Raw genomic sequence first — 21,948 nt, forward strand, 5'->3', positions numbered from 1 at the left:
CACATCTCTCTTTGGAAAGCCAAGTGGAAAAGAAATTAAAATGTATTTTAAAAAGAATGTGCCACTTTGCATAACAAATAAGAAATCCCTCATTTCTATTTGGCTTAGTATTCTATACTGCTGTTGGTTGCTTCCTTTCCTTCTCCTACCAATTTTAGTCCAGATAATTATATTGTGAGGAGAAATGTGATCTGGGAAGTGATAGAAGCAGTGATTTCATTTAAGCTTTTTAAAAAAATTATTTCTTTTTAACCTGCCTGCACCTGCCTTCTCCATCCTGGTCAAATACAAAACAAACAAATTTAGCAAAACTTTGCTTATTTCCTGTTTGTCTTTCTCTGAGATTACATAATTTAACTCTCTCGTTAATAAAAAATATAAGAATGTGTAAATTTGAACAGATAGGCAGGAGAAGAGAGAAAGAAGGAAAAGAAAAGCCTAGAAAGAGCAACCTCAGTGGGCAATATGGGCCTGTGCCAAGGCTGCCTCTGCAGGGGACAGGATTCTTAAATCTCTCACCCAAATTATCCTAAAACACTCAGGACAAAGATTCCTCAAATGTGATGGATATCAACTGCATCCAACATTTAGTGAAACTATATTTTAGGAAAGACATTTCAGTTTTGCTGCGTATCCCATTGTCTCATGCAGCTGGAAGTGCTGCGAAGTCTAAAGTGAAATTCAGTTAAACATAAGTAATTTAAGGAGTCTGCTTTGAGATACTAAAAACATTTTTCTATTTAGGACCAAGCAAATTATTATAAAATAGTTATTGCAAAATGATGGGTATAAACAGCCACAGTAGTGATTTCCTTGTGCAATATGCCAAAAGAAATAGGAATATAAAAAGTAGCATATCCTCTCCCATTCCTCAAAATACCATCAGTAATGCCTTAATTTCCTAAAATAAAGCCATGGTGAATTAAATGGGTTATACGTGTCTATTAGGGGGATTATATATTGTAATCACAATTACAGGTCTTAAAATAAAGCTATTTCTAATCCCTCCAAAAGATGCTTAATAATGATTAGATTACTGAGGGACTGATTAAGGGAAGATATTAGCTTTAGAAGCAGCCACAGTGAGCAAATTATGTAATCCAAACATGGTTTGGAAAACAGAAGCACTTTCCAATTTAGAGAAATGTTAAAAGTTAGTTCATGCCAGGATCCCTTTACTTTTCAGTTAGGCTTTGTCCTTACAGAGAAATTATTAAAACAAACAAACCATCAAAACCAAACAAAGAAACAAACAAACCCAAAAAGATAAATAAGAGACTTTCAAGTTTTTTTCAGCAAAGTAGCAGGTGCACCATAGTAACCCTAAACATGTTCATTATGAATCATAGAATCACAGGCTGGTTTGGGTTGGAAGGGACCTTACAGCTCATCCAGTTCCACCCCTGCCATGGGTAGGGACACCTTCCACTATCCCAGGTTGCTCCAAGCCCCTCCAAACTGGCCTTGGGCACCTCCAGACCTAGTTAAGCCCATATCTTGATTTGACATGTGCCAGTGAGGACAAAAGCAGGTGAATTTCCCAGTGTTACCTCAGATCATTCACCCTGAACAGCCCCAAGAGGAGAAAGCAGCTTTGGAGACTCTCTCCTCTCACTGCTCTGGAATCACATTTTATTTATGCCAGTAATCCACACTGACATCTCATTTAAAATGAAGATTTGTAAGTCTAAAAGAGAGGGGGACTCATCTGCCTCTTCTAGGAATAAACCAATGAAAGGACATTTATCTAAAATGGAAAGAAAATATTAAGTATAATCTTTCATTTTTCTCTTTTTGAACTATGGTATGGAGTTTGCATTGTGGCAGATAATAAGACAAAGCAGGACAAATGAGAAACCCTCTGGAGTCAGTGGCAAAGCTCTCCTTGACATCCATAAAATGAAGACTTGGCCCAAGGCCTTTGAATCTGATTGTGAGATACAATTGCAATAAGAATGGCTGAACAGGGGAAAAAGCTCCAAAATATGTTAAATCTGCTGCCACAGAAGACAGGAAATTATAGTTCCCTTTCAGTGACATGCTGAAGGAATTGTATTTTAACAACATGCAGAGATGGAGGCTCAACTGTCCAGAAAAGACCTCATTTAGGAAAAAGGAAAAAGAAAAGTATTTTTAGCTACCCCACTGCCTTCCAAAAGAACAGCTTGTGTGTTCTGTACTACCCCACAACTACTTGCTTATGTTAACAGAGCAATGTTGGTAATGGAGCAGCAAATGAGTTCAACACTTTGCTGCAAATAAACTCAGCTGAGTTTCAAATGAAAAGAGTGACTGGGAGAAGAGGCAATTTCTTTAACTTCCAATAAACTTGCATTTTATGTGAAACCTCGCATTCTGGTAACTAGCTGGATCTTTACTATTGATTCCCATAGTACACTTTTCAGCTTTGTCTAATGAGAAAACTTAATTTTGTTTCTTTATATAGAGAGTCACAATTACATAAAGGTGCAGCTTGAAGCACAGAACACACACAGCCCTTCCAGCCTCTCCATTCCTGCAAACTCCCCTATGAACACAGAGCTCAGAGGACAGATTCCTGGAAGCAGATATGTGCAGAGCAGCACATCTTAGGCAAAGGCAGCACTGTATTCTGAGATATTAATCATTAAGTGATTAACATTATATTTGGTTTTGAGTTTTGTTGTAGTTCTTGTGAATTTGACAAACTGGTGGTCAGGACAATGCCTCTGTCCTCACAGCTCACATGGGACAGAACCCCAGGACATCTCAGAGGAATCTGAACCCCAAAATATAATTGAGCAAACTACAGCAGCACAAACCACCGAGGCATGGGAGAGACTGAGAGCACTGCAGTGGCACAGCCCGAGGGCAGCTGTGTGCAGGAAACACAGCGTGGCTCAGAGTGCCTCTGGTCTGTCAGGAATGCCTGGGAAGCTTGTGGAGAAACAGCAGCTGAACAGGTGATGAGCTCCCTTATGTAAACATTCCATGGGAATTAATGAGACTATTAAGAGCAGGAATGATCATCGAATTAAAGTGCTGAGCAAAGGGTCGGAAGACAAGAGACCGATTTCCACCTTTATCAAAGAAACCCCATGTGAAAACGTGGGGGTAAAAGGGACTTCTCAGGTTGTTTGGATCTTGGATCAAGCATAAATTTTCAAACTATTTACGCTCACAAGAACCAGTGACCAGTAACCTCTCTAGTCCCTGGAAAAAAATTACTTACAATGCAAACACTGAGAACATCTGGAGAGTTCTCCCCTAAGCCTTTCCAGCCTTCAGCTAGACCAACTAATTTTCTTTCAGGTGCTTTACTATGGTAAACCAAAATCCATGCAACTCACATGATAATGGAATATACAATTCTGCAGTAATTATTAATTAATAATATTATGTATCTGTTGTATGACAATTCTTTCTGTATTCTTTAACTCTGATGAGCTCCTGTTTACCCTCCTTGAATAAGTTTTACAATTCTACAATTTTTCATTAGGATGAGCAGCTCAATAATGTCACTGGTTATTTTCTCCCATGCTTGTCTGCCTGTTTTACAAATGCAAAATAATGTTCTGGATAGATAAATAAACCTCTTATTCCAATTTTTCTAATAACATTTCCAACCTTTTTCTTTTCTTTGAGGAAATTCTAATAATACATCCGTTTTCAAATTTCCCTTTATAATCTTCAAAGCATGTAAAAACTGCAAACCTAAGCATTTCACCTTTTAGTTTCTTACACTGAATATTAACACAAGTTTAGTGGGTTTTGTTGTATACTTAAAAACCAGTTAATGTACTCTGGCAGTTAGAATCTGCTTTCTATAATTCAGTAACAGCTATAAAGCAAGTTCTAGTTCTCTGAAACAGCTTTTGAACTTCTAAAATACTTTTGTAAGCACTGAGCATGTGAAACCAAGGAACTAACAAGAGGATTTACAAATGAAAACAAGTTTATGATATTCAGGTGTGGTTAATATCATGTAATCAAAACCAAATACACCTGTTCCTCAGTTTGGGACTTAAATTAAAGCACTCAGCCTAATGACAATTTTACCCTTGATACAGCTCAATGTTGCTTTGCAGTTTTAGGAAATACATTTATAAAATATTTATTAATCAGCAAACAGCGGATGTTTTCTTTAGCTTAATTATTGGCCAAAGGAAAGGGAAGGAGTCTCAAGGAAAAAAAGCTGTGTCTGATGCTTGGTTTATAGCAGAAAGCAGAAGCACATGAAAAAGAATCTATGTGACTAACTAAAGACATTATATTGAAAGGAATAAGAAAGTTTCTTTAAATGAAGGAGCAAATTAACCAATCTTTAGAAAGCACAACATCTCAGAACTGCTATCAGGCCACCATGGAAGGCTCAACAAAACTTGGAAAAGCATATTTGAAGGGAAACACAGGACACGTCCTATATTTAATAAGGATATGCCTGACAAAGGGCAGGGAAAGCAGAGCAGGGATGTCAGCCCCTTACCCTACATGCTCACTGAGCACAGCTCGCCCAGCCCTGCAGAGCCTGGAGCGTGGATTGTGCAGTGGGACAGCAAGGGACAGCCTGGTGGGGCTGAGGGACAGAGAGGGACAATCTGGTAGGGGCTGAGGACAGCAAGGGACAGCCTGGCGGGGCTGAGGGACAGAGAGGGACAGCCTGGTGGGGCTGAGGGACAGCCTGGCAGGGGCTATGCCCAGCAAGGGACAGCCTGGCAGAGGCTGTGGACAGCAAGGGACAGCCTGGCAGGGGCTGAAGGACAGAAAGGGACAGCCTGGCGGGGCTGAGGGACATCCTGGCAGGGGCTATGCCCAGCAAGGGACAGCCTGGCGGGGCTGAGGGACAGAGAGGGACAGCCTGGCAGGGGCTGAGGGACAGCCTGGCGGGGCTGAGGGACATCCTGGTGGGGCTGAGGGACATCCTGGCAGGGGCTATGCCCAGCAAGGGACAGCCTGGCAGAGGCTGTGGACAGCAAGGGACAGCCTGGCGGGGCTGAGGGACAGCCTGGCAGGGCTGAGGGACAGCCTGGCAGGGGCTATGCCCAGCAAGGGACAGCCTGGCGGGGCTGAGGGACAGCCTGGCGGGGCTGAGGGACATCCTGGCAGGGGCTATGCCCAGGAGAGGACAAGGCCAGCACGGTGGCTCTGCCAGGGCTCCGAGGGGCACAGGGAGCCCCGGTGCCCCCCAGCAGCCCGCAGCTCAGCGGGGCCGGGCTGGCGCCGAGCCGGGTCCCCGCGTCCCGCCCGCCGGAGCGAAGCGCGACCCCGCCCGCAGCCCCTGCGCCGCCCGGGCCGGAGGAGGCTCCGCTCACCTCCCTCGTTGTCCTTGCTGTCGGCACAGGCGGTCTCCATGGCCACGCTGCATCCCGGCCCCCTCCAGCCGCTCTGGCAGACGCACTGCCAGCTGTTCTGGCCCAGCGTGCACCTCCCGTTGCCATTGCACAGGTCCGGGCAGCCATCTGCGGGCACAAAGCGACAAGGTGAGCCCCGGGCATCCCTCCCGCCGCGCTCAGGTCCCGCTACTGTGCAGACAAAAAGGCTCGTCCTGCCGCCGGGAACACGCGGAGAGGAAGGGGGCACCTGGAGAAATGGGCATCTAGCTAGGAGCCCTACCTGCTCTAGCACGTTTTAAGAACCTTCTAAAGGCCCTAAAGCTGATAGAAATGACAGTCTGCTGACAGAAGATCCGTCTCTTATTTTTCCCACTGTATGTGTATACACATGAAGGAGAACATCTTCAACAAGCTCGTCAATGCTCAGAGGACTTTTTGTACTGAATGTTGCATCACTCTCCAGAATGAGTCTAAACACAAAGATTACATAGATACTTTTATTTATTTAAATAAATTAATTCATATTTTCCTTCATTGATGGTAATTTTAGAATACCTACTTATTTAACACTAAGTTTACTTATATTTTGGTATCACATCTTACACTTGCTGAAAAACATATTAGAAGGGATGAGATATTAGAAGAGATTTGAGAACACTCAAAGATGAGTGTTTTCAGTTGACTGTAAATATGACATGACTTATTGTACAGCAAGAGCCAAATTAGGAACAAAAATATTAATTAGCTAAGCTGCTTACATGTTCTAACAAATGTCCATAGGTGATAGAATACCTGAACTCCTTTCTCCTGTAAGTAAATGAGTATCAAGAGACATTACTGTATCTTACTGAATATTCATTATGGAAAAAAAAGGTAAGAAAACCAAACTGCAGCCTTGGCAAATACAACCAAACCCATCAACACCCAATCCACACAAGCACAGGTATTTTCTGTGCACCTCTTTGTGCATCTGAGCAGGAGGAGAAGGCTGTGTCTCTGACAATAGGTGTGTGCCTTTACAAACCTGTTCAGAAAGCCACAGCTCTGAGCTGGTCTCCTCCTGCTCCTCCCAGCTGCCTTGGCTGTAGGCAGGTGAAGTCAGAGAGCAGTTTCTCTGACCCCAGACTCATTCTCACAATGCTGCAGGAGCTTCCATACAACAAAGTGATACCCCTGGAACTCACACAGCTGGTATCACAAGAGGTCAAAGACTATTCAGTTCATGTTACACAGAGAGCTGTTGGCAGATAGAAACAAGTCCTACAAATTTTATTTCAATGCTGCTGTGTATTAAAAAAAAAAAAAAAGCCTCTTTCACTTAAATTTAGGGTTATTTTGCCACTACATATCTTAGCTTAAAAAAATCTGTTACTTTTACAGCACAGGTAATAGATTTTCAAGACATTTAGCTTATCTCTTCCATTTGTCAGGTTGTTTGAATGACCAAAATTATAATGTTTGAGGGGAGGCATCACAGTGTAGGACAAATTATTTGTTTTAAATGAAAACCAAATAGTAATTGTGAATATGCCCATGTGGTTGGTTTTCTACTGAGGCACTGACAAGAATTAAATCACTGGAGCAGTTTGCCTTGCAGCGTCTGAGCAAAATGAAAACATGAACAGTAGGGAGCTAGCAAAATCCCTGAAAAGTTTTAAGTGCAGCTGGGGATTAATGGACATGACTTTGCGTTTAGAGAGGAGAGGGAAGGCAGCATCACTGCCACAGACATGGTGTTGCTAGGAAACACGATGCCACCTCCACAGAGCTTATTTAACTGCAGCCTTCCAAAGACAGACCTGGTGTTTGAGCAGCATAAATATCAGAAGGAAGGGAAGGAACAGCAGTACACTACAATAAGATCCAAGTGCTTGGACAATAACATCTTCCTTAAAAGATCTGTTAAGTTAATGATGAATTAGCTTTGAAACAGCTTTAAGTAATGGACAACTAATTAGGTATTTTGCATGGTTATGTCTCTGTACATGCCTATGTGCATATATGGATTTCTGGTTTTGCCTTTTTTCAAGAATGTATTGATATAGCATTCTAGCCTGTTAGATTAACCAGAAAACAGAGCTCCATTATGATGCAGTAAGAATAGTTTTATTCTAAAAAAGGCTTATATTTAGGTATTGCACTGCCTATCTCTATTTAAATCTTCCTACCGTTGCCTGTGAGCAGCGATTATCACTGATGAACACCTTCTGCACACACTGGATTTCCACATATCTCATGGGCTCGGTGGCCATCGAGGGGTTTGGAGAGTGGACAAGGTGACAAAGTGCCTGCCTGAGGAGCCTTCAGAGCCAAGGCTCAGTGGCACAGCTGGACAGATGGCCTTTGCTGACTGCAGGGAGCACACCCAGCTCTCGGTGCTTTGGCAGAGCCTGCCTGCACTCTGCAGCCACACTCAGCAGTGTGCTGCCTCCCGGCTGCCTGGGGAATTCCCGCAGAGCCAGGCAGCCACAGCCACACAGGGAAGGGCTATCAGCATCTCATCTCAAGCAGCAATCCAGCGTGGGATGAAGCTCTCAGTCACCACACAGCAAAGGGCCCTCGGTGCTAAGCAGACAGGTTGCTATTCCTGGTGTGTAGAGAAATTCTCCTCATCTTTTCCATTACAGTATGCTTAATGGAAAATGTCAAGAAGCAAGGTTAAAAAAGAAGAAAGTGCTTGTTTAAAGTGCTAGATTGACAACCTATTTATTCACAGAGCACAGGCAACAGCAGTTTGAGTGTCTCACACTTTTCTAGCTGCTGCTAAAGGTGAAACACTAAAGCAGCCTCCCTCCTCTCTATCTCCAGCTTGCCTGTGGAATTGGAAGCTGAGAACTTTACTACAGGTACATATAAATTCACAATAAAACAGCAAGAAACATTTCAGTACGTTTTCCAGTGTTGCACCAGGAATCTGTTACGAGCATATGAGAGATATCAGAGTGAGAATCACTATGAAAGCAAAAACCAAAATATGAACTGTGCTTGGTTCAAAAATGGATCGTGCTGAATTCCATTGTCCTTGTTGAGCCTGTAGCTAAGCTGTTTTCAATTTTCAACTATAGTGAAATTATTCTGAAATTAAATCATGAGGTTATAGTTCATTTTTGAACTCAAAAAATTAATTTCCAGTATGTAGGCAGTACACCAAGAATTCTAATCCAATTTTGGATAAATTCTGCACAGATTTCCTTTTTACTCTGGTATTCCCAAACTTCGAGTATACAAGTACACATGTCCAGCTCCCCACACATGTACAGATTTTCCATTGCATAAACTACTTTAAACTCCAAAACAAACATTTTAAGTAAACTAAACCATAAAGTTTGCCCAACCAATTTGTGGTTTTAGTCAGAATCATCAGAACTCCCACTTTATGGTGGGGCAAATCTTTCTGCAAAAAGAAAGGGAAAGGGCAGCCAGGGAAAGAGAAGGTAGAGAAACCTTTCTCTTTTTAAAGTTTCCAAACTCTAATAGAAGAGGTAGCCTCTTAGTGTAATTAAAAGAAAAAAAAAAAAAGAGAATAGGAGAGATGAAGGGAAAAAAAATTCTAAGTGGTATCTCAGAACCACTTAGAGAAAAGTATTATGCTTTTAGCCTCTCAGTTTGTACATGGAAAAATAGAAGTGAATCAAGAGCTTATGTTGTTGAGTCCTTCAGATCCTGTGCCATCAGCCATTTATTCTCCAAACAGCATCTCCCAGCAGACTGGGCTCCCAGCAGCTCTCCCCATTTAGTGCACATGTGCACAGCTACAGCTGGAATATGATATCTCGTGTTTATCTTTCCACATGACCTCATTTCACACATCCTCATCCCAAGCCTCTGGCAGTCACTGGAGCCTTTCCAGTGACTTCAGCTGAGGCTGGATCAGGTGGTCCTGTGGGTGAAGAAGCCCTGCAGTGAAGAGTATGTTCTACAGCACAGTGTTTCCTCACTCACAGGATGCACACAAGTTTCAAGGGGAACATTTAAATTACATTTCAATTCTCATCTTCTCATTACAGCTGTTAACTACAGAACTGGAGCAAATAAAAGTAGTCTGGGATATGATGGTACCTAAAGAATTTAGAGAAATGACATAAAAGCAGTAATGACAATAGCCTATTTAATTTGGATTTTAGAGGATAATCACTGTTTCCATATTTTCTGTTCATTCCTTCAGTGAGCTGCTGGTATGCCTACAGCTATCTAGAAAATAATAAATGAGGTACATGGAATGAGGTACCTAGCAACATTGAAAATAAAATTATGCTTTTTATTTGTTATTGTTATTTTTAATCCTTCAATTCCAAAGCCTTCAGGGCTTAGTTAAAGCCAAAGAAAGGGCATACAAATAAAAATGACACAGTGTTATGGTAGGCACAGGCACAAGTAATTTTCTACAGAGTAATACTTCAACTGAAATAAACTCAAACCCCAAACACGGAACGGAACACATGTCAGTGAACCAGAGTGTTGGCTGAGTGAGAGGTGAGGCCCCTGTGAGTGAGTTTTGACAGTTCCAGAACAGGCTGGAGCCATGCAGAGGCACCAGCCCAGGGCTCTGAAGCAGGGCAGTGACACTGATTGACAAATTGCTGAGAATGAAGCCAGCACAAAGCCCAGTGCCACTGCCACATGCCACAGCAGAGCTGCTGCTCCAGAGAGGGCTCAGGGACAGCAGGAGCTCCTCCCTGGCACTCAAGTGTTTGGCACCAGCATGCTCTGACTGGCTGCCTTGCTACTGCATTTTTTTTTAGAGAAAACATTTTTTTTTAATAAACTCAACACCCTAAGTATTTCTTTAAGCAACACATCAAACAAAGAAATAAAGACTAAATATCTACTTGCAGATATCAAGTATGCAGCAAATATCTATGTGCTATCCAGATGAATATAGCCTGAGTTAGTACTACAGACTGGCCCGGCTACAACTGTATTTATTGAACTGGCTGAAAAAAATAAGAAAGGCCAAAAAGTATGCTTAAAGAGCCTTGAAATCCTCCACTCTAATACTTCCTGTGCAGACACACAATTAGGAATTTTAAGTAAGATTTCTTAAATTGCATGGGATATGTATTTCATAACAGCATTATCTATCCTGCAATTCCAGTCTTTTACACATAAGGGCAGGAACTTAGGGAACATGCAACTCTCCAAATAAAACAGAGAAATAGGAGAAAAAACATGTGACTGTTTAGAAGAGAAGTAAAGATCACATAAAAGGGAACTGCTGGTATGAAAAAGTAAATCTCAAGTATAGTCACTTGCATCTTTCTGAGGGAAAAGAAAAAAAAAGATACAGAGACACACACACACACACCAACAAAAAAGAGAGGGAAACTCATGTTGCAATGGAGGACACAAAAATTTGAGATTGAAGAAAACCCCAGGGTTGCAAGAGCTTCACGCCTTGCTCCCAGAACATTCCATGTCATCCAACTTCATGTTCAGTGACTCGAGCAGAGTCCCCTCCAGTGACGTGGGGGGAAAGCACCCTCGAGGTGCCAACCTCTTGTGCCAACATCTTGTGCCAACCAACAGAGCTCTCTGCCACCAGCTTTTGGTGTGAGCCCCTCTGAGCTGCCAACAGCTGGGCAGGGAAAACGGGGACAGATTGTGCTACGCTGTCCTGAGACTTGGTGAAACCAAACAGAAACCAATCAAATGCCCATGCCTGCTCAGAAGGTTGAGTATACACACAGAGCTTCAGCTGAGCCCTGAATTTGAGCTCCTTATACACAGTGTCCAGAAGGAAGGGAGACTGCCTTATGGGAAGGTCAGTCACCAGGCTGAGGAGCCTCTGCAAGTCCCAGTGCTCTGTGACAGCCAGGCAGGGCTCTCTCTGCACCCCAAAATGGTTGATGTGAGCACAAAGACACCTCTCCTCCTGCACAGAGCCCAGCACTGCGCCCCATGGCTTTACCAGGATCAGGGGATGAGTTTCACCCAAGCACCAGCATGAGCAAAGAAGTTATGTGAAATATAAGTTAAGAAACTGCTGCAGCCCAAAAGCTGCAGCTGAGCCACACAGCTCCTTCCAGAGGCTAAGCAGGTTATTTGCTGAAATTCTGAGCAGAAGCTAAAATTCGACCCTACCAGCACATTTGAGTTACACAGTGTATTCTTTTCAAACAAGACTCATATCCAACTCCTATTCATATACCCAATAAAAAGATATATAAAAGATGCAGTAAAAAATTGTATTTAAGATAGCTGGGTCTTTCAAATTAATCTTACTGTAACAAAATCCATTTAGAATATAATTCCAGGTGAAATTGCATTCATAAAACTACTACCAAAACTATAATCTTTTATTGTATTAATGTTTCTGATATCACACACAAGCACTGGCATCATCTTTCATAATATGTAATATCCTTTCTGAAAAAGAAGCCTTCTCAAGCTGAATTTATCTCTAAAATAATGTCTATTTAAAGAGTTTTTTGGCAGCTAAATGATAAAGTGACCTATCAGACAGGATGTGTAAATTCAGTCAATTGAAGGGCAACAAGCAAAACACTGACTTCATGTTTGAAAGAATATCTAACCTAATTACAATGTAATCTAGACTTAATGTAATTTAGGATTTTTGTAGGAAGACATTCTCAGTTTAGTCATTAGCTTCAAAATGCTTTTTTCACTTCACAAATCCTCCATATATTGCATAGAGGAGGAATGAATTCCTTCCCTCCTTAGATAGATGAGAAACTCCACATAAGATAAAAAAGAAAAATCACATTACACACTTTTTCTCCAAATTCTAATTGCATTTCTTTAACTGTAACTCTTTTAACATTCAAAAAACTTTACCAAATTGAGGAGTTTAAGTCAATCAAAATGCCCAGTAAGCCAAGTTAGCATTTAGAGTGACCAAACTCTGCTCCCCTTCTGTCAGTGCTACTTAATAGTAGTTTTGATCAGTTTGAATTCAGTAATGTGAGGGAATGGGATTTGTGCACACACACACACACAGGGATACACAAATAGGAGCTGCAGGGAGAGAACAAGCAGATGTTACAAAGTGCTTAAGCTGCTCAATACTCTGCAGAAGATGCACAGCACTGAGAGGTAACAACCTGTAGGGCAGTTGTAGGGAGTTTGCCCTAAAATCTCTGGGCCTGATTCTGGTGTCTGACCTCAAAAGCACCCTACTTTGAAGGAGAGGCTGGGCCAGCTGACCTGCTGACATCCCTTCTAAACTGAATTATCTACCATCCCTTCGGTTTTAGAGCTTTATATTTCATAATTCTCAGGGCAGGGAAATCCCCATTTTCTCAGGCACTATTAAAATATAATTTCTTGCTATTCATTAGATATTAATACCTGAATAGAATTTATAATTTAGCAATTAACTTTCAGGTATGCAAATGCTGATCCCTTGTAAGTGTGCAGGTTATCTCTGACAGAAGAATAAATAGGAGCCTTAAGAGGAGCAGGCAGTTTCCTCTGTTTCTGTGTGGCAGATTAGTAAGTTCTGTCCCTTAAATTTGGTACAGAACTTTGGAATCCCTTCAGGATGAAAATTTAGACATGTGCATTATATTCTGCAGCTGATCTTCTTAAAGTATTAATCACATCGATTCCATTAAATGGCTGCACACTGCATGGGTTTGGATTTCAGAGTTCCAACATTCCAGTTGTCCAAAAGAAAACCCCAAAGAAAGTGCCAAAGCAAAACCCAGAAGATTTAATGAAGTTTTGTGGAATAGTTTGGAATGAAAAATAGTAGCAATGCACTAAATGTTTTATGCCTTCTGGCTTGCAGCAATCCTAAATCTTCGTGACATTAAAATATGATTACAAGTGGCCAAAAATAATGGGTATTTGAATAATAAAATAAATATATCTCACATGTTTGTTAAGGCTAGAATTTATGGAGTTGGAATATAAACAAATATAAAGTATGAAATAATGCTCATGACCTAGGAGCAGTATTCCACCACATAGGCAATGTATGCAAAACAAATTAAAATAGATAAGCAATGTATTCTGGGTTATGTGTTTGTGTATGCTGAGTTGTTTGTCAGATATAGGATAGAGGATGAATATTTCAGTACATAAAATATACTTTATTAACATCCCTTTAATTCTAAAGTGCAAGGCACCATTCTGCATCCCTTGTCAATATACATAAGCCTCACGAATATCATACCATTTTCCAATTTTTATATCTACCAACTGCACAAATAACAAATAAAAATGTGGCATTCACAAATGAACTGGTTTAAGTCTTGCATGCATAAAACAGTTATCTTTTCATTCCTTTTTTTATCTGTTTACATGGCAAAGGAAGAAACATCCTAATCCTTCAGATATAGACAGTTGCTTTGATATTTAAACACTAAATAAATCTGTGAAAGTGATTTTGATCTACAAGGGAGCTCATCTTCTCCATCTCACCCCCAAGTAAGCCAAGAGTATTTAATCTGCACTAGGAAGAAATTTGGAAGACAAACGAGCTCTTTAAGCTCTGCTTGCTTTACATTAAACATATTTACTACCAGGCAACTGATGGCTCTGCTCCTCCCCTCGCCTCACTAGAAGTGTCCTTAATTCTCTGGAACGAATACTTAAGTCCTTCTGCTGCTGGGCAGAGCATTTATTCTCCATTTCTCTGTAGAAGCCATAAGAAGCACCAATGAGACTTTTATTTTGATTGCCTTCCATCTATATTTGACAGTTTTTAAGCCATCCCAGGTTGTCACTTCTTCCACTGGGACTGTTTTCCAGGAGCACTTAGGAAGGGAAACACAAGGTAAGGGAGTGGGAGATGAAGCCAAGAAATCTGGAGACCACTCTACCTCAGCTGCAATAGGATTATGTGACCAGGACAATCAGTATATTGAATTAATAAACTCCATTCACTGATTCATGTCAAGCAAAAAAGTGCAGAGCTATGTATTGTCAGGATATTTGCTTTAGTTTTAAAAAAAATCCAACATAACAAGGAAAAGCAGAAGCAAAGATCAGTCAAAAGGAATTTCCAATAACTAATAATAATAATAAAGAAAATCTATGGTTTGTGCAAGGAACATCTAAAAGGCAATTTGCTACAGTTTTGTGTAATTAACTCTGTCTTTGCAATGCTGAAAATGTGTGAGTAGCTCATAGTATCTCTAAACATAACAAACAGATGTCAAAGAAATTTTTCTTTTCTATCCAAGTCATCACTTTTCTTAGAAAGGTTCCAGGGGAAAGTTACCAGAGTAGGAGACTGCCCTGAAGGCCACCATTATAGATCCTCAGCGTTCAAATAAAATCATAATTGAGGTTACCCACTCTGCCCGTTTCCCATAATTTCAGTGGGGTATGGTGTCACTGTCCCTTGTTTATGGCTCAGCTGCCAGCACGTTTCCAGGAGCAGGTTAGAACCATATTAACCATATTATGAGGCTTTATTTTAGCCAGTGCCCACATGCTCAGAGCTGTGAGCCTGACAGTGTGCAGCCCCTTCCCACTGCTCAGCACCAAGACAATCCTGCCTGCCCTGGCTGCAGAGGATTTCCAGCAGGTTCCACCCGTGTGCAGCTGAGGAGGGAACACCAGAAGCTCCCCAAGGTTTGATGCAGTTTGACTCTGTGAGATCTCACAGTTCACAATCCTGCAAAGAGAACCTGGGGACAGCTCTGGCTTTCAGGGTAAACATTTATGTGGGAATATGCTTAATCAGGCAAAGTGCATATCCAATTTACTCTAATAACTGCTGTAAGCACTCAGGAAGTTTCTGCAGAAATCCCTTTTAATGGTGTCACTCACTGGAAAAGCTCTCCTGCAGTTTAGTGACACAGCCTCGCTCCTCAAGGTACAAATCTGTCAACACAAGACTTGTATGTGAGTTCTCCAGCATGCTCACCTGCTTCTCACTATGAAGAAAACCACTTACTAATGGTAATTATTTCCTAGGCTGGGCTGAAGTTACCTAATTCAAGTAAGGGATCAGTAGCAGTGGCCCTGTGGAAGTTGATCTTTAATAAACCTATAATCTTTAGTCACAGGACAAAAATTCAAAAGCAATACTGATGAGAACTGACATTTTCCTTTTCACTTCACTGTCATTTATCCACTTTTGAGTGACATCCCTCCTCACATTTCATTACATTTTTATCTCAAGCATTAAAATACAGCAAATAAATAATTAAGATCTCGGGACATATTCTGCAAATAACTTTATTAAGTCTCCCATTTAGTATCAATAGGAATGCTCACTTCAGAAATCAGAAACATTATATACAACTTGCTAGTAATTTTTAAAACTGCAGTGTTTAATATCAGAATTTCTAACAAGAATCCTTAATAAGTAGGGGAAATTGTAACTATAGAAGTTGAGTAAATAGATGCAGTCTTCAATGGAAGGCACACATGTTAAATTGCCCCAGTTCTGCTGAATAAATATTTCCCTTTATAAAGCATCTCATATTTCTAAATTTTAATGCAGTATAAGCTTTTAAATTAGTTAATGAGGATATTAGAAATTTCATGGTAACTAGAAACACAAACACTGGTCAAAGATGACAGATTTTACTTAGCATATTCTTTATGTATGGAAGATTGAAAGATTAAAATGAATGGGGATATAATTAGATTGTAATAAGCATTGTCTTAATTGCATTAAAAAAACTAAAAACTTTCATGTGGAATGGAAATATTAATAATTTTAGGAGACATTTCAGTGAATCCAAAAAGTCTGCTGAGTGATATTTCATTGCTAATTAACCCTTCTGATTAACTACATGAAGTAACTGTTTGCAATTAAGGGTGGGTCTGAGTGATTTTAATTCAATTTTTTACTCAGCATACAAACAATCAAAATTATTCTGGAATATACAAGAAAAGATTCCAATGAAAAATCAGCCAGTGTGCACTCAGCCTTTACAAACAGGGTGACCTTGACTTTGATGCCCTGTTCTCTAAATATGGCAGGCTTTCTCCATTGTAAATCAGTATTTCTGACTAATTTTGGGGAAAAAAAAAGTTTCAAACATTCACAGGACACACTGAAGATATATAAGGATTGGTTTCATGACAAAGAATCAATTAATAATGATCCAAGGGAGACAGTGACAAAAAAAGCAGTTTTACCCCCATTCCAAAGCCAATAAAAAGATGAATTGTATTTAAAAATCAGTCACTCTACTCCCTCCACTCTGATTCAGCTGTTAGCAATGCCACATGGGAGCAATGTTAACCTTCATTTCAGAATGCTAACAAACTCCTATGCTGTGATTTTCTGTCTTAAATCTAAAGCATCTTTTCAATTGCTTCTGAAACAAGAAAAGACACATTTCTACTGCTTTTCCTGTACTGTTATTAAACTGCTCTTAGAAAAAAAGTAAAGATTAATCTGAATCTGCAATCATTTTAACAAATTCATTCACTTTTCAACAACAAATAATGATTCATGGCTTCCTGCTTACAGTAATACCTTTATGGTCCAATGCAAGGGATTCTGCAATTTTAAAACAAAATACAGAAGAGGAAGATAAACATCTCTTTTTTTATAGAACTACTTCATTCTGAGCACACTATCTTCCATTGCAGGACTGAGTGCTATAATGCTAATTCCTCTTAGTTTGAGAGATAAGTGATCTGTAACCCAGCATACACACATTTTGCCTTGCTTTATGAAATGGAAAGCAGTCAGAACATTTTATATTTAAACTGTGCTGAAAGGTGGATGGCAGCACTCTACATCAGGGACTGAGTTCTACTCTCTGGAATTCCCAGTGGTTTAAACAAAAAGTCAGTTCTCTCATCTGTACTAATGTGTCTCTGGGTTTAGGAGAATCAGCATCTTCTGGGACATTTAGGGGTTTGTGTTTGTACATGCTGAATTACAAAAATAGCTTCAGTACTAACCTTGAGGAGCTTCTTCTACAAGAAACTCAGCAATGCCTTATGATTCCTAGCAATTGGAAAATCACTGTATTTGAAGCAGCACTGCTTTCAAAATCAATAAATCACCATGATCCAGGCAAAAAATGCTATTCCTAAAGAGATTTTTTGTTGTTGTTGTTTATTTGTGCTTTTGGATAATTGTCCTCTTAGTATTGCTTCTAACCCAAAATCACAACCTAGCAACCTAGTAATATTTTCCACTACAAACTGATTTAGTTTTTAATTAAAAAGAATGGTTTTAATCACAATTGCATCCGTATATTTACTTCTTAGATACCAAAGTTATTATCACCTCTAATTCTCTTCTGAACAGGGACTGCACCTCGATGCATTGTAGTTCTTTAGCTCAGCAGTTCAATGCTATGAAAAACTATTTGAAGGAAAATTAAAACATATATTGTCTAGATGAATGATGAACCTTACTTATATTTCAAACTCTTGAATAACTTTAGTCTTCCAACATTTACCTAAAAAAAAAGTCATATGAAATTTTATAATTAAACAGAGAAGAAATTAATCTTTATATGGGCTCATGTAAAAATATACTGAAAGGTTAGAAGTGTTTATACTTTTCAAATATATGAACAATTAACTATTAGCTCATGTAGTTCAATCTACCCTAATCAAGCCAGAACATTTAAAAAGAAATATCTAAACCTTTTCTCACAGCTATTTTGATGGTATCTTGTTTTACAGCATTTTAAAAGCAGGATACCATCTATTGATGCTGAGTTTGATCAACCTGCCTTGCACTGGACTGTTAAAAACTACGAATAGAAATTAAAGATGCAGTGGGATTAGGAAAAAAGCAATAAACTTGGATGGTTGTTTGTCAAAATGATGTCTCCCTAGTTCCAGAATGCAGGACACCTTTGAACAGGCACTGTGGAACAGAGGAAGTGCAAGTGAAGGGGGCAGGACTTGGGGGCTGCTTTGCAAACCTTGTTTGACACTTGGACATGTGGGACTCATTGCCCAGCTCCCAAAAACCAGAGGGCCACCACAAGAAAATCCATCCCAGATGTCAGACACCACTCATGGGCCACACAATTGGCTGATCACAGTAAGGCAGGAGTAAAAATATCTTTTAAGTGTAGTAGAGAGAGAGGGAGAAAAGCTTTATGTGGATAAGCAGACAGCCATGTCTCCCCTGCCTACATTTTCATTAAGGATAATGTTTTGATCCATGTCACAGCAAATCCTTCATGAAAGCCAACTTGCTACTTTTCCATGAAAACTGCTTAACTGTTTAAGAGAGGTACTTTTTTTGAGTGAAATATTTAAGTGTGCAGTGCTCAGGGTCAGCTCTGAGAGTTGAAAATCCTCAGGGAACAGCTGGCCCATGAATCCTCTCTGCTCTAATCCCGTTAGTGAATGAAGAGGGGATGATGACAAACACAGCAACCTCTATATATCATGTCCTGCTTTTCCTTTGGCTTTCAGCAGCCTGGCTCTGAGCTGCTGATTAATGAGACACCAGCACTGCTTTGTCTCCATCTATCCCAGCATGGATGTGTTTTGAAGACAACTGACAGCCTGAGATGGACAGTAATATGTCAATCAACACTACATCACTGAAAACACGACAGCAGAACGTGCTGGAAATTGTAGAAATCTACTCAGTTGGGCACAATTTCTTGGCAGCTATAAATCAGGTAATAGCAACTTTAGGATTATTCCAATTAATTTCACTTTCAATATGAAGAGATGAACATGGACTAAAACATCAGATCCAAATGCCTTGAAGAATACTCAAGTTTGTATTCAGCTCTTACACTTCAGTAACCCAAACTATGTTTGCAATTACTTTGGGCAAATTAAATATATTATATAATGATTTCTGTTGGACAGCAAACTTTGCTTCTTTTTATATGTATAGAAAAGCTATATGTAAAATGAAATAGGCTGAGGCTACACACAGGAATAATCTCCAGAAGCGTCGTTATCCTACTGAGCATTTCATGAGCAGGTCAGAGCAGGCATGGAAAGAAAGAAGGAACAAGAGAAAAGAGCTGGATAACATAAATTTTGTAAAAACTTTCTTCAATAAGAATGGCTCATGATATCTTGTAACTTATGCTCTGAACAAGTCCCCACTATCATTCCTTAAGATCTGTTAAAAAACTGTCTAAGTAAGGGCTTTTAGTGAAAGAAGGATGTATCAATATTCAGCAGGAGCGTGTATTCATCCTCAGTGAGCAGTTACTGCACAAGAGAGAGCTGACAGCTTAAAGAGAAGGCTTTCAATAGTTTCATTTTTCCCCGAAGCCCTAAATAGATCACACAGCAAAATCCTGAACTGACACCTCAGAGGTTCTAGAGAGACCATTTTTTACTTTTTATTTCTGACATTAATATTTTTAATACAACATTAAACTAAGAAAATATTGAGTAGAGAATTTCAAAAGCATCAAATATCTTAGGAAGACAAGTCTCTAACTTATAATGCATCCTACTATTAATTTGAAACTAAATTGGCAAGAAGCTGGGAAAAAAAAAACCCAACAAAACCCTTTGCAAAGCTTTGCATCTGAAATATTATTCCACTGAGTTTGCAGCAGTCAGGCAAAACACATTTGACTTTATTTGCATCTTCAAGCATAAAAGATTATGTGAAACTAATACTGATGATGTAAGAATGATACCTTGAGAATGCAAGTGATCAAGAAAAAGGTATCTTTAACAGGAATGTGAACAGCAGGTCTCAAAAGGATGGACAGGTATTGTTCTCTTTTGTATTTCTTTCTTAGTAGGTATAAATATTATATATATGTATATACATGTCTGTTTCCCAGGATCCAGCTCTCCTTTTCTGTCTCCATACAATCCATGCCACTGACCTCTCACAAGCATTCCTGTGTCTTTGTTGTTTTGTTTCCAGCAACCCTGTGTAATTCACTCACTTGCTGAAGCTCTGCTTGACACCACAGGGTACAAAATAATACAGAAAATATTATCTGCAGGAGAAGAGAAGATTGTCTGGCTCCTGGAATACTGCTAGGAACAGCATAATCGGCTCTGCCCTTTCAAAAGTTAGATCAGCTCCCTGATTGATTGCCCTCCCTCACTTTTTGTGGTCTTTTAAGAGTTCAAGAATTGGCCAGAAAATCAATATAACTCATGTAGAAGCCCCTCCAAAAGGAGAAAAAAGAAATGTGGTTTTAGTTTGGGAAACTATTCACCAGGATCTTCTGGGTGCACCTTTGAAGTACCAGACAAAATGCAGGAAGTTTAGCTGAAAACATACTCATTAAATTTTTTGGGCTAGAAAGGAAAGAAATAAGGTCATGTTCTGCAAATATCCTGTAAAAAGAGAAAGAAAAAAGCTACTCAAGTGTTCTGACACTGAGCTGTGACATGTTTCAATCATTTACAGGAAGCCCTCAGCAAAGAATGCAAACAGGAAAGTTCTTCCTCATGAATAAGCTTGCCTTTCAGCCAAAAAAGATCCCCAGCTGCCCCCTGTAAATTCTGTAAGTGAAAAGGAATTATTTTTCTAAACTCCTTGAAAGTCAAACCACTCTCACTATACATAAATCTCTACATAGAATGCTTCCTTGCAAGCATTCACAATCTGCTACCTTGCTTGGCTATGAGAAAATTAAGTGGATACCTATTGCAGTTCTGGATTCCTTAGTGCTACAGCAATTATTTTGAAAGCTTACTCATCCACAAAAGTAGCTGGTATAATTCAGTTTTCAGCACAGGAATTTGCAAAGTTACAAACCAGAACCAGAAATTCCAAGTAAGAGCCATCTACATAGTATGGAATCAAGGGACTCTACAGCCAAGAGATTTTATTCAGAAATAAAAGATGACAAAGATGAGGCAACACACAAAGAACCTCAATAGCAAATGTAGCTGGGAAAGATAAGAAGCATCAGATTCCCAGGAAGAAATTTATTTACCAGATATTTATTTACCAGGAACTCAAACCTTTGCTGAAGCACAGAGATGCTAGACTAGATGAGCACTTATTTATCTCAGCGATGAGTACATTTCCTTGGCTTTTGGTTATGAAATGTAACATATGTTTCCAAAATTCCACCCTATAAGGAAGATTTTTACCTTTTGAGTCTCTCTGTGTTTGAATGATAGAAAAGAAAATGTGAATGATGTGCAGTGAGTGACAGAAATAATTGAGAACCTCTCAGGTTGCCTCATGTGCTTTGCTGAGGAGGCACAGGGGGAACAACTCTTAAATTCCAAAGAATGCTTGGCACCACGTTCCCAAAAGGCTGCATCATGAGAAATCTGCTTCCAGGTATAAAACAGGGGGATAACTGTGTGATACAGGGCATGAACTGGAATCTGCACATTCAGGAACAGCCAACATCTCAAACATTTTTGTTCATGCCATCATATATATATATTTCCAACATATTTCTACATCAGCAGTAATGAAAAGTGGTTATGACCTAAAAATTCTATGCATTTTTCAAATAAAAAGAAAAAAAAAGTGTTCCTCCTCAGAGCATGCAATCTAAATTCCTGTCATCGTTGTTAGAGGGTTTTTTATGCCTTGATAGGTTATAAACTGTTACAGATTAATTTTAAGTCAGAAATCCATTGGAGAAGTCTAATATATCTAGCTCCTTCTAAATTGCTCTTTGTCAGATACGATGGCTTTCCACTGCCTCCTCCCACACACTTTCCATCTACCCTGAAAATTGCCTCATCTTTGAATCATTACTGTTGTAATTACAACAAGAGAAATCAGTAGTAGAAGAAAAAACTATCTTCGACACAAAAAGCA

At 39.7% G+C, this 21,948-nt stretch overlaps 1 protein-coding gene across 25 annotated transcripts in view; it reads right to left on the bottom strand.

Annotated features, from left to right (window-relative positions):
• TENM2 (teneurin transmembrane protein 2) overlaps positions 1-21,948 on the bottom strand; it is a 1,518,527-nt gene that overhangs the window by 48,961 nt on the left and 1,447,618 nt on the right. For all 25 annotated transcript variants that reach the window (XM_085591001.1, XM_085591002.1, XM_085591003.1 and 22 more), the window contains one exon: positions 5,292-5,438. In XM_085591001.1, the coding sequence (XP_085447127.1) occupies positions 5,292-5,438 (147 nt within the window). The remainder of the gene's footprint in view (positions 1-5,291; positions 5,439-21,948) is intronic.

Source organism: Lonchura striata, chromosome 13 (assembly GCF_050655825.1).
Source record: "Lonchura striata isolate lonStrDom1 chromosome 13, ASM5065582v1, whole genome shotgun sequence".
Taxonomy (NCBI): Eukaryota; Metazoa; Chordata; class Aves; order Passeriformes; family Estrildidae; genus Lonchura; species Lonchura striata.